Here is a 13,533-nt window from a genome sequence, read left to right on the forward strand (position 1 = left end):
TTTTTTTTTTTTTTTGAGATGGAGTCTCACTTTGTCACCCAAGCTGGAGTGCAGTGGGGCAATCTCTGCTCACTGCAACCTCCGCCTCCCTGATTCAAGCGATTCTCCTGCCTCAGCCTCCCGAGTAGCTGGGATTATAGGTGCACACTACCACACCTGGCTGATTTTTGTATTTTTAGTAGAGACGGAGTTTCACCATGTTGGCTAGGATGGTCTTGAACTCCTGATCTCAGGTAATCCACCCGCCTTGGCCTCCCAAAGTGCTGGGATTATAGATGTGAGCCACCATATCTGGCCAGATTATTTATCAAAGTTAAATAACCCAGTGTATTAAAACTATTTTCTTTTTTTTTTTTTTTTTTTTGAGAGGGGGTGTTTTTCTCTGTCCCCCGGGGGGGTGCAGTGGCCGGATCTCAGCTCACTGCAAGCTCCTCCTCTCGGGTTCACGCCATTCTCCTGCCTCAGCCTCCCGAGTAGCTGGGACTACAGGCACCCGCCACTTCGCCCGGCTAGTTTTTTGTATTTTTTAGTAGAGACGGGGTTTCACCGTGTTAACCAGGATGGTCTCGATCTCCCGACCTCGTGATCCGCCCGTCTCGGCCTCCCAAAGTGCTGGGATTACAGGCTTGAGCCACTGCGCCCGGCCTAAAACTATTTTCATTGCTAATGACAGAAATTTATCCTTTACTAGCTTAGGCAAAAAAACTTGCTGTCAGAATTCCCTTTTTCTTCCCCCACCTCTCAGCTCTGCTTCCACTTGTGTTTTCTCTCTAATGTAAGATGGCCACCAATACCTCAGGCTCACAATCTGTTCACTCATCAACCCCAGTGGAGAGAGCTTCCTACAGAAGTATCAGTACTTAGCCTCCCTGTCAAAAGAACAGACGTATCTCTGGGACCAGTTTCTGTAGCTGGAAAAGGGGTATATTTATTGGCTTGGACAACAGTCCACCTCTACTCGCTAAAGCCACACCAGAAATACAGGTTGAATATCCCTTATCTGAAATGCTTGGGACCAGAGCATTTTGGATTTCAGTTTTTTTCATTTTTTGGAATATTTACATCATACTTACTGGTTGAGCATCCCAAATCTGAAAATCCGACATCTGACATCTGAAGTGCTCCGCTGAGCCTTACCTTTGAGTGTCATGCTAGTGCTCAAGAAGTTTCAGATTTTTGAGCATTTTTGGATTTCAGATTTTTGGATTTGAGACCCAACTTGTATGTGATTTGAAACAGGATGAATAGACTCCCAAAAGACATTTGAGATATTCTTACCCAAAGAGTGGTAAGCCAGTTCGAAAGTCTGCTACATTGACTGTTTCTCAGAGATACCAGTTTCATTTCAGCATCTTAGTCCTATATTATGTTCAGCACAATTAAGCCACAGTGTAAGAAGTAAGACTATATGGAAATGAGGGGTTTTTAAAAAACCGTTTTACTAGCATTTAATATATCAAATTAGTATCCTTTTTAAAATAATCACCTTGGTGGGAAGAATTTGTTCCAACTTGGTGCTCTCTCAAAATATTTTTAAAATTTTTGTGTTGTTGTTGCCTAAAGAGTTCACAGCATATTCTTTTAAGTATTGCCAATACTGGCATAATTTGATGTTAGGTTTAATTTTTGGAAAGACTAAACTCCATTTAAAGTCAGACAAAGATAATAAAGTTAAGTAGTCATATTGAGGAATGTCATACTTGATTTCTAAAAGTCATGAGGGCTGTGAAGTGTTAATTTTTCTGAGGTGGTAGATGAATAGAGTCTGAATTTGCATGTTACAGACAGCACACACACACACACACACACACACACACACACACACACACACACACACACACACACACACACACACACACACACACACACACCCCTGCATCTGTATATAAAAATCATGAGTGCACACGGGTTCCTCCAATTCCCATCTACCATCACAGGCTTCTTCCCCCTCCTTATTTATAACTTTTCTCTTTCAACGGGAAACATGGCTCTGATTATCATCAGTATATCTGCTTAGTTAATCCTAACACAAAATAGTTTCAGAATTGCTAACTCAAATCTCTGTGAATGTACTAACTACTGCACAATATTTGTTTGGGGTAACTTATATAAAATATGTCTTTAGACTTACAATACAAGTCAAAATGCTGTTTCCAAGGTGACTTAGGTCTTAGTCCCATTCTTCCTCACCTGCTTCAGTGTGGTTATGTTATTCATACATAGGAGGTTTTTTGTTTATTTGTTTTGTTTTGTTTTTCTTTTTGAGACAGAGTTTCACTCTTGTTGCCCAGGCTGGAGTGCAATGGTGTGATCTCGGCTCACTGCAACCTCCACCTCCTGGGTTCAAGTGATTCTCCTGCCTCAGCCTCCCGAGTAGCTGGGATTACAGGCGCCCATCACGCCCGGCTGATTTTGTATTTTTAGTAGCGACAGGGTTTCACCGTGTTGGTCAGGTTGGTCTCGAACTCTTGACCTCAGGTGACCTGCCCATCTCGGCCTCCCAAAGTAGTGGGATTACAAGCATGAGCCACTGCGCCCGGCCCGTACATAGGAGTTTTATAACAAGCAATTTGACAAAATATGTTGATAAGATTTGGATGTCCCCTCCAAATCTCATGTTGGAATGTGAACTCCAGTGTTGGAGGTGAGCCTGGTGGGAATGTGAACTCCAGTGTTGGAGGTGAGCCTGGTGGGAGGTGTTTGGATCGTGGGGGCAGATCCCTCATGGATGGCTTAGCACCATCCTCTTGGGGATGGATGAGTTTTTGCTGAGTTGACAAGATCCAATTGTTTAAAAGTGTGTGGCACCCCCAGTCTCTTGCACCTGCTCTCACTATGTGACTGTGTCTGCGCCCACTTCGCCTTTCACTATGAGTAAAAGTTTTCTGAGTCCTCCCCAGAAACGAAGCAGATGCCAACGCCATGCTTGTACAGCCTGCAGAACCATGAGCCAGTTAAACCTCTTTTCTTTATAAATTGCCCCCAGCCTTGGGTATTTTCTTTATAGCAACACAAAAATGGCCTAACGCTTACGTCTACCTGAATTTTTTTTTTAAACATGGTATTACTTATCCCATCATTTCACCTGGTTCCTGGGAAAATGGAACCACCATCATCAGTGACCAGTCACAGCACCGATTGTCACCTGTTACTTACTTAGTGATCTGTGGGCTGAAGAGCTGTCAGTGAGGTTGTACTTGATGCAGTTGCTCACAGCTCACATACTGAGGTTCCTGAAACTTACGTGTATCTGAACCGTGTGAGGGGAGGCCTGCCTGTGCCATAATTTGGAAAGTGTGCAAATGTTTGACAGTAATATTTCCATTTTAAATTTGAAAAATAATTTAAAATTTTTTTATATGTTGTAAAAATAAGATGGTGAAACAAAAAATTCCTAGTTATCCATCTCTCCCTCTACCAGCTCCATTTGGCTTCTTAGGGGTTGGGTAGGGGCAAGTAGCAGTGTTTCTCAGAGGCTGTAGTTCTAGGAACCTCAAAACTACACTAAGTTTGGCTTGAGAACTCAGAGTTCCGGTTTAGTTTAACTTGAAGGAAAGACTCCTTGAACATTAAGTCATATTTTGTTTCTCCCATAGATTGATATAGAAATCAATGGCAATGCAGTGGATCTTCACATGAAGTTGGGTGACAATGGAGAAGCTTTCTTTGTTGAGGAGACTGAAGAAGAATATGTGAGTTCGCATGGGTCACACCCTCCTTACACAGTGTGCTCAGGCCTCTGGCACGTGGCCCAAACTGACTGCTCAGCAGTTTTTTTATGTTTGATTGTACACAGGACTGTTGTTGGCTAGACAAGCTTTAGTTTCATGTTGAAGAACTAAGCTGTCAAAAACGAGCTGAAGGGATGAGGAATTTTTCTCCATACAAAGTTTCAGGGTGTAGGGAGCATGCTGAATGCATGTACTTGCACTTTTTGTAAGGGAAGGCACATCACTTTCTAACTTGAGTGAGCTTTCTTTGTGTTGCTTCTGGTTTGCATCTTACTTGAATACATTCATTTCTGCCTGAGTAAGGCATTTCTCTTCTGGCTATATGTTTATCCACACGTGTCCTTTCCACTGGGAATCATGTTTACCATTTTAGTTGGGATATTACATCCCTCACCTTTAGTAGTCAGGTGAATTCATTTATTATGATCTCAAGAGAGTTAAATTAATTGGCCTATATCCTTTTGTAAGTGATTACATGTTTGACTTCTTCTGGCAAATGAGCATGATTTGTTATGATCCCTGCTCCCCAGCACACACATTCTGTATCTACTGATTTGAACGCTGATTAACTGTTCTTGATGGATTCAGTGTGGATCTATTTATTTATTTGTAGATTTTACATTCTCACTAAAAACTCGGATCACATAATGTGAATCTTCTTAAGAATTCTTTCACAGGCATCAGTACATCATTCTTCGTAAAGAATAAAATCTCAAATAGCAAAACTGATGAGCATCAACTTATTAAGGATACACGACTACTTTTTTGGCTTTGAAGATGAACTTACAGTTTGATATAATAAATTTACAAAGAAAATTATTACCAAAAAATACAATAGTAAAATGAGATTGTTTATCATTTTTTGATTGAGAAACCAACTACTTAGTTACCAGTGTGTAAAGCAGCATTGAAACACTATGATTTATGAAGGGGAAGCTTGATCAGACTGGTGCTTTTTCTAGTTTCATAACTACTTGTCTTTATAATACCTTGTTTGCATTTACTTGGCCTAAGCAACATTTTTCCTTATCAGAGACCAGAGGCAAAGAGCAGAATGAAACATAATGAAATACATCTGTCACAAAAATAAAACACTTTTTGTATGTTTCTTAAAATTATGGATAATTCATAGCACTGAACTTCTAGATCAGCAGGCACAGTAAGCGAGAGGACTGGGTTATTGATAGTTACCTCGTTTTCATGGCTTATTCTGACAGTTCCACTAAAAACTATGCTTAGCAAGGACAACTTGGAGAATGTCAACTTTTCAGCCTTTTTCTCCCTATTCCGCGTGTGACTACATTGACCAGAGTTTCTCTTGTGTTGTATGCTTCTCTTTAAAACAAAAAATTGTTAATTTATCCAACAAATGTTGGAATTACTAAGCTATGCCACGTGCTATGAATACAACACGCTGTTGTTCCTCTAGGGGTTCGTCATTTAGAGTAGGAAAATGACCAAAAACCCAGTTGCCATTTATTTTCTTTTTTTTCTCTCAAAATTTTTCTCATTTAATTATATGTCATCAACATTCCTTTCAAGTCTAGTTCTAAACCTAACTGTGCTTTTAATAACTGCACAGTATTCCATAGTATGGACATACCACAGTTTGTTTAACTGTTTTCTTACTGGTAGGCGTTCAGGTTACCTTCATCCCACAAACATTGCTATAATAGAACTAAGAAATACCACCAGAAACCAAAACAGCTTTCAGTAAGTAAAATAAAGATCATTGAATTAAAAAATCCTCAAAGTCAGAGACCACAACCTCTCATCTGGGTTTCTTTTGGGCATTCAGAATATCTTATTACCGTTTCTCTATAAGTGTGTGTTGCTGGTGAACACACATTTTTCCTAGGTAAATCAAACTTTAGCTTCAGGGTAATATGTTTATCAAAGCTGAGTTCAAAAGCTTAATAAAAAACAATTACAGAAACCCATACATTTTCAGAGCTATTGTTTAAAAGCTTGAGTATTTTAAATTATATGAGGTTAATTTTTTGCTGTTTGTTTTTGAGATGGAGTCTTGCTCTGTTGCCCAGGCTGGAGTACAGTGGCATGATCTCTGCTCACTGCAACCTCCCCCTCCCAGGTCTAAGCAATTCTTCTGCCTCAGCCTCCTGAGGAGCTGGGATTACAGGCATGCGTCACCATGCCCAGCTAATTTTGTATTTTCAGTAGAGACAGGGTTTCACCATGTTAGCCAGGTTGGTCTCAAAAACTCCTGACCTCAGGTGATCCGCCCACCTTGGCCTCCCAAAGTGCTGGGATTGCAGGCGTGAGCCACCATGCCCGGCCTGAGGTTAATTTTTATCTCTATTATGTGCCTTCCATTTCCTCTGATGATACAAAGGAATGAAACAAATGGCTAAGACATAAATTTACTGAACACCAGACTTGATCATTTATTTAGTATTAGGAGTTTGACTGCTTCTAAATATTGGGCGTTATTTTCTTCTTTTGAATTCCTACAAGAAGGAATATTTCTGTTTTTTAAAACATAAATGCTTTATGGTTTAAAAATTTACTAACGTCATTTGTTATAGGATATTGTCTCTAATTGCCTTTCTCCACTTAATTTGGCAAAACGTAAGCATTGGCCACTCTGTATCACTGCATCCTCGTGTCACTTACCTGTCCTGCTGCCCTTTGTCTGATGCAGTGTCCCTAATCTCTGCCTTCTACTTGTCCTGTTCTGAATGTTCTGTGTGAGTTCTTGAGAGAGTCCTTTGTAACACCTCCTGAGATTGTTGTTGCTGCTTTGATCTTTGCTTTGTGAATAATTTAATGGGCTTAGCTTTTATTATGGCTTTGGGTGTTCCATGCTGACTTGGCGTGTCAGTTCCTTCAGACAGACTCGGTTACCTGTTCCCAGGTGGGCTAGCACTTAGGGCCTCACAAGGGAAAGACCTCCTCAGAGTACAGTAGGCAATTCCTTAGTTCAGTGGGACTTTCTTGCCTTTAGGGAATATGTATTTTCTTTTTTACCTCCGTGAAAATTTATGTATTCAATATATTACTGCTTTAATTCACTGTCGAGTTTGTCATGGATAACTTTTCTTTCTCCATTCTCCTTAAGGAAAAGCTTCCTGCTTACCTTGCCACCTCACCAATTCCTACTGAAGATCAGTTCTTTAAAGATATTGACACCCCTTTGGTGAAATCGGGTGGAGATGAAACACCATCTCAGAGTTCAGACATCTCACACGTCTTGGAAACAGAGACAATTTTTACTCCAAGTTCTGTGAAAAAGAAAAAACGAAGGAGAAAGAAATACAAACAGGACAGTAAGAAGGAAGAGCAGGCCACCTCTCCTGCCGCAGAAGACGCATGTGATGTAGGCGTGAGCTCCGATGATGACAAGGGGGCCCAGGCAGCACGGTAGGGCTCTCAGCCTGGGAAGGGTCTTATGCTGGTACCTAGAGTTCATGCAAAGCCAGGAGCTGCCAGTGTTTTATGGATATACAGTGTGAGGTTTGGGCTTGTTTTCCCCCTTTACAGTTTATTGTGGAATCCAGCAGCAAAGGCAGTTTCTTTGTTCCTTTCCACTATTCTACAAATACACTACTGAAATGTCATTTGTAGCAGACTAGTTGTGTGTTTCTTTCCATAAAAAAGTTTCCAGGAGCCAAATAAGTTCTAAGTCAAAAGATCTGAATTAATGATTTGCCCCTGGGTGAGCAGATACAGTTGGACATAATGTCATCTCTGGAATTTCCCTACCCAGTGGCCTTAGGCTTGGTATCTTTTTCCTGAGGAGTTGAGTTTTGTTTTATTGGAATTGAAAAGGAAGGAGTTTTGTTTTTTATTATGTGAGCAATCTTGATCGCTGCTTGTTTACCTGCTCTGTAGAAGAGCTCATTATATGCCGTTTTTCATGTCAGCACTGCTTGGGGTTGAAAGGTAACAGTTGGGAGTAGAACACATTTTCTCATTCAAGATACCGTTTTCTTTCACCTGTTCCACTCAGTGGCCACCTTGGCACTAGGACCATGGTGGGGATTCTCTTTATTGGTGACTACTGGACAAGAAGCTGCTGCCCACAAGTGGCCCTGCACTTCCAGACTCTTTATTTGTGGAGGGAGCTGCTGGTCCAGTTGTGTGTTTTCACCCCATCTGCTGAAAGGAGGTCACACCCTACTTCCTGGAAAACAGTGCCGTTCAAGTGTTTTTCATCCTAGAATAGAGGGAAATAATTTCTTTCTCTAGTTATGGAAACCAAGTATATATCAAGGGTAAACTCTACCTCAATCTAGTATGTGTTTTCTTTGCCAGTCTTTTGTTTTAAATGGGTCAAATCAGGAAAAAAAAATATGCTTTGTTTTGTTTTGTTTTTTTAATTGAGACAGGTTCTCCCTCTGTTGCCCAGGCTGGAGTGCAGTGGTGCTATCATAGCTCACTGTAACCTTGAACTCCCGAACTCAAGCAGTCCTCCCACTTCAGCCTCCCAAGTAGCTAGGACTGTAGGTGCTTACCCCTATACTGGGCTAGTTTTAAAAAATTTTCCGTAGAGATGGGGTCTTGCTGTGTTGCCCAGGCTGGTCTCAAATTCCTGGCCTCAAGCAACCCTCTCGGCTCAGCCTCCCAAAGTGCTGATATTACAGGCATGAACCACTGAGCCCAGCAAAAAATGTTAATTAATATAGTATTAGTATATTATAATTATACTGCATTAATGAATAACATAGTATAATCCCTTTTTTATAAAACTTCATTTTCTAAAATTTTGAAATCTAGATTTTGAATCTTAAACATCTACATTTGATAGTAATTTTTTACAATTCGATATTATAAGTAACAGCCATTTTTAATACATGAAACTGCGTTCTACTCCTCTTGTTTTATTGCTCACTAGCTGTCATGTCTGTGGTGTTCTCTCTTACTCCCCCTGCACTGAATATATAGAACACTTTGATTTCAGTTCTGATAGAATGCAGAATTCCTCCAATAGAACTAAACAACAAAAGATGGAAAGCAATAGTGGAAAAGTATGTTAAGCTCTACAAACCAGAGTACACTATATTTACAAAATTTTAAAATCCTGAATGAATCAATAAATTTCGGTAATTTTTTTGTCAGTGTCAAAATACTAGCCGAGAAGAGTTGCTTCATAAATGTTCTGAACTCTACTTTTATATATCATCGATTCCCAAAGAAATTTAAGCTGATAAAAAGTACCAGAATTTCTTAAAAAGAGACTCTTCCTGTCCTTTTCCTTCCTTCTTTCAGTCTTTTAAAGGCTATTTGTCCTTCTCTTCTGTAGGAGAATAAAGTATGAGAATTTTTACTTTTCTACTGCTTGACTTCAGGAATATTAAAAACATTATAAAAAGGCCGGGCACAGTGTCTCGTGCCTGTAATCCCAGCACTTTGGGAGGCCAAGGTGGGAGGATCACCTGAGGTCAGGAGTTGGAGACCAGCCTGGCCAACATGGTGAAACCCCATCTCTACTAAAAATACAAAAATTAGCTGGGTATGGTGGCAGGCTAATTACTCGGGAGGCTGAGGCAGGAGAATCACTTGAACCTGGGAGGCAGAGGTTACAGTGACCCGAGATCACACCACTGCCCTCCAGCCTGGGTGACAGAGAAAGACTCCATCTTTAAAAAAAATAATATATATATGTGTGTGTGTGTGTGTATATATATATATATAAAAATTCCTTTAAAAGTTTTGTCTTATATATAGTAAAATGTATAGATGGGCAAGAAACATGTATTCTTTTGAGAAAAACTTGAAATGCTTACACATCTTAAATTTTATTAGGATCAGCCTTGTAATGCTCCCAGAAGTGCTTCGTTCCTGAAAATATTTTTACCAACTAAAATTCTTCTAAGATCTACCAAAAAGAGCACTGAAGTAATGCTTTTGCCTTAAAATTTTGTTGACGTGTGTCCTTTGTTAGACATAATAGAGCAAAGTTGAGAATTCCTGAACAACCTATAGCTTGGGAATTAAAAAAATATCTCTAAAGCATATGCCAAGTTCCCTACTAAATTGTACAAGAATCATTATTCTAAAGGAATTTGTAAATGAATATTGTAAGCCAATGCATTGCAGAAATATTAGTACATACCTTGTTTTTCCAGATGGTGTGAAAGGCTGTATCCACTGTGTACTGATTTGGTTGACAGGTGTGAATGGCTGCCAGCCTATCTCTAAGCCAGCACCTTGCTGGCTTGGTAAGCAGGCATGTCACAACACGTGTAAGCTAGGGGCTTGCAGTCATTTTCAGGAGGTTGGTGGTTTGCTTTTTCTTTAGGTTACCGTGGAATAGTAGATGCTGCCACCGGGAGGAACTCTTCCCTGAAATTTCCTTAAAATAGAATCTGCTTAAATAATACAGCCAACAGAAATTAGGACTTTAAAAAAAGAAAACAAAATGTAAACATCTGTGAAAATTCAGGTTGTATTCTGAAATGAGCACTGAGCTAAAAGGTAGACAGACTGGGCCCATTATAGATTGTAGAACAGTGGCCTCTTCATCACTCAGGGCCTTGGTTTCTTAATCTATAAAGTGAGAGGATGGAAGAGGCCTTCACAAGGCCCCTGTCAGCTCAGCACCTAGACTCTAACATTATTTGAGGGAAGCTATTTATGGTCATTAACAGCATATGAAACAACGTGTTCAGAATCTAAGAGAAAAAGAATAGGAAGTCAATTGCTTTTGCAGTTGTAAGGACTAGGAATTCTGTGGCGTTGCGGAATTTGCAGCTTTCCTATAGCATATTCTCCTCAGCCCCTACCATTTAGAAAAGAAATTATTTTTCCAGAGAAGATAAATGCACAAAATAGGCTTCTCTTTTGTTTTGACAAAAGAGAATGGCATTTCGTTTAAACTCTTTACTTTTCAAGAATTTTGTTAATAATAGAATTAAGGTTAATTGAGGCTCCTCGAAGGAGGCAGATGGAAGAGGGAATCATTTTTAAAGCAGATTGCTATAGCACAGCTGGAAGAAACTCATTTCTGGAAATTGGAGAGCTTTAAACTATACAGGGCTTTGTTTAAACTGTACCTAGTAAGTCTCCCTCGCCTCCTAAAGATGGGCGTTAGGCTTAAATCTAACAGAAGCCTTGTTTGTCCTTCTAGAGGATGGACGAATGTGTGTGTGTGAGAGAGATTTAAAACATTGCACCTAGGCATGTGTAGCCTTTTGGAGGGAAGAGACTCTGCATATTGGATGGTGTTCTAGCATAATCTTGAGTGCAAATATATGAAACATGCCACTCATGGAAATAATTTCAAATACCAAGCAATAGCAAAAATGGAGGCTCAACATCAGACCAGCAGAAAGGTCTCAACTTGTAATCCACTAAAGCAGACCTACTAAAAGGTGGCGTCTGGGAGCTAAATCCAGGGAGCCTGAGACTTTTCACAGAGTGCACCTACTGCTCTGATGATCTGCATACTTCATCTACCGACCAATAACTGGCTTCTAGAGAACCCTCCATGTTCTTCTGGGGTGAGTGTAGATACTCAGAGTGACATGGATCTTACAGATGCTCCCTGCCTTTTTTCTCTCCTTCGTTTCTGACACAGAACACAGAGAGAAGTATTGCAGGGCTCCATTTGTTTTATGGGAAATGCTCTGTATCCAAGTGCCAACTGAGATTATTAGCCACGCTGAAATTCATTGACTAGTAGTACTGTGCTAAGGTTGCCGCTAGATGTTGTTAACAGAGTTAGTGATCTTTGGTTATGGTGGTTAGCAACCCCATTTATCTATTACGTACTACCAGTGAAATAGTTTAAAATTCATGGTGCACCTAAAATTGATCCCACATAAATAATTCAGGCTATTTTAGCATTCAATTGATTTTTTTTCTCACTTAAAAAAAACTGAGATATAATTTACACGCAGCAGTATTCACAGACTGTAAGTGTGCGGTTCAGTGCATTTTGGCAGTCATATACATCCATGTAATCTCCGTTAGCTTTTGAATTGGAAAAATGTTAGGCTTAGATAATGATGCGGAATTTGAAAGATGTGATGTTGTAGCACATCTGTGAGGGCTGGAGTGCCACGTTCACACTGGCTGTGAACCTCAGCCTCCGAGCCCCCAGCCCTGACGGAAAGTCACCGTTTACCTCTTTTGCTCAGTTCTGATGTACTAGCACTCCTGTGTTTTACAAACAGAGTCAGTCTTGTGCTGTTGTCTTCACGTTCTACTATGTGCGCTCCACTGTAGCCTCATGCTACGTGCTTAGTTGTTACTCTGTCATGGTTTGCTTTGCAGGTCCCTGTTCTAAGGCATACCTGCCATTTTGAAACTTCATAACAGGTTTCTAGAATTCCTATTTTAATAAAAGAATATTAGGACTGAAAGGGATCTCAACATAAAACTTTTCTGTCACTGTAGTGGGCCTAGACTAATGGTGCTGTATTTTTGTCAGGATATGACCAAAAAAGGCCATCTCTTGTCTTCCTGGGGCTGTGTATTCAGGTGGTACCTGATTGCTGTTTCAATATTTTACTAAATCCTGTTTGCTTTGCTGAATTCTTCTTGGCTTACCTTTTATACTGCAGTGAAGCATGATCCAGTAAGTAAAATATTTGTAATATAAAAATTTCGGTTAGAAATTTGTGTGACTTTTGCGTGGTTCTTTTCAGACCACTTTCACATATGGATAGTGATGGCTGAAGCTGATGTGTCCTTTCGGAGTGGGCAAATAAGGACCATTCACAAACCTGATTTTCCCTTTCTCAAGGGAAAATTTGCCTTTTGATATTCCTTTATTGAAAAATAGAGTACTTTTTCCTAGATGTCTTTCTCAGGCATATGTTTTCTCCCCTTGAATGAGTGGTATGCCGGAGTAAGGCCCTAGAGAAGAGAAGATCAGAGTTAGGAAAACCTTAAATTAAAAGATTAAGCTATATGGAAAAACTATTAACATGTCACAGTTAGTGGTAAATAAGAGTATGTTAAATTAAGATATAAAGGAAGAGCTTGTAATCCCAGCACTTTGGGAGGCCGAGACGGGCGGATCATGAGGTCAGGAGATCGAGACCATCCTGGCTAACATAGTGAAACCCTGTCTCTACTAAAACATAGAAAAAATTAGCCGGGCGAGGTGGCGGGTGCCTGTAGTTCCAGCTACTGGGGAGGCTGAGGCAGGAGAATGGCATGAACCCGGGAGGCGGAGCTTGCAGTGAGCCAAGATCGTGTCACTGCACTCCAGCCTGGGCGACAGAGCGAGACTCCGTCTCAAAAAAAAAAAAAAAAAAAAAAAAAAAAGATAGAAAGGAAAAGTAATGTTAAAAAAATAACCTGGTTTTCTATCCCTGTTTTTAGTCCAGCAAACTAAGTGTGGATATTCTCATTTACATTTATTATCTGTCCTATTAGAACATTGAATTGACTATAAGAAGCCTTTAAACTCGTATAATATAGCACTTTATGCTTTGCAAAGTTTTGTTTGTTTGTTTTTGAGATGGAGTCTCTCTGTTACCCAGGCTGGAGTGCAGTGGTGTGATCTCTGCTCACTGCAACCTCCGCCTCCTGGGTTCAAGCAGTTCTCTGCCTCAGCCTCCCAAGTAGCTGGGATTACAGGTGCCTGCTACCATACCGGGGTAATTTTTGTATTTTTAGTAGAGACAGGGTTTCACCATCTTGGCCAGGCTGGTCTTGAACCCCTGACGTCATGGTCCACCTGCCTCGGCTTTCCGAAGTGCTGGGATGAGCCATTGTGCCCAGCCAGAGTTTTTCTTTGTGCCTTTCTTTTTACTTTTCAGAGATTTCAACATGCTACACCATGTAACTCTCACATTGACTCTGAAGTAGACAGGACAAATGATAAATT

At 40.3% G+C, this 13,533-nt stretch overlaps 1 protein-coding gene across 6 annotated transcripts in view; it reads left to right on the forward strand.

The window, feature by feature from the left end:
* Positions 1–13,533, forward strand: part of LPIN2 (lipin 2) — a 94,576-nt gene that overhangs the window by 55,121 nt on the left and 25,922 nt on the right. For all 6 annotated transcript variants that reach the window (XM_009192473.4, XM_009192471.4, XM_009192470.4 and 3 more), the window contains exons 3-4: positions 3,597–3,692; positions 6,811–7,112. In XM_009192473.4, the coding sequence (XP_009190737.1) occupies positions 3,597–3,692; positions 6,811–7,112 (398 nt within the window). The remainder of the gene's footprint in view (positions 1–3,596; positions 3,693–6,810; positions 7,113–13,533) is intronic.

The sequence above is a fragment of the Papio anubis genome, chromosome 19 (genome assembly GCF_008728515.1).
Source record: "Papio anubis isolate 15944 chromosome 19, Panubis1.0, whole genome shotgun sequence".
NCBI lineage: Eukaryota > Metazoa > Chordata > Mammalia > Primates > Cercopithecidae > Papio > Papio anubis.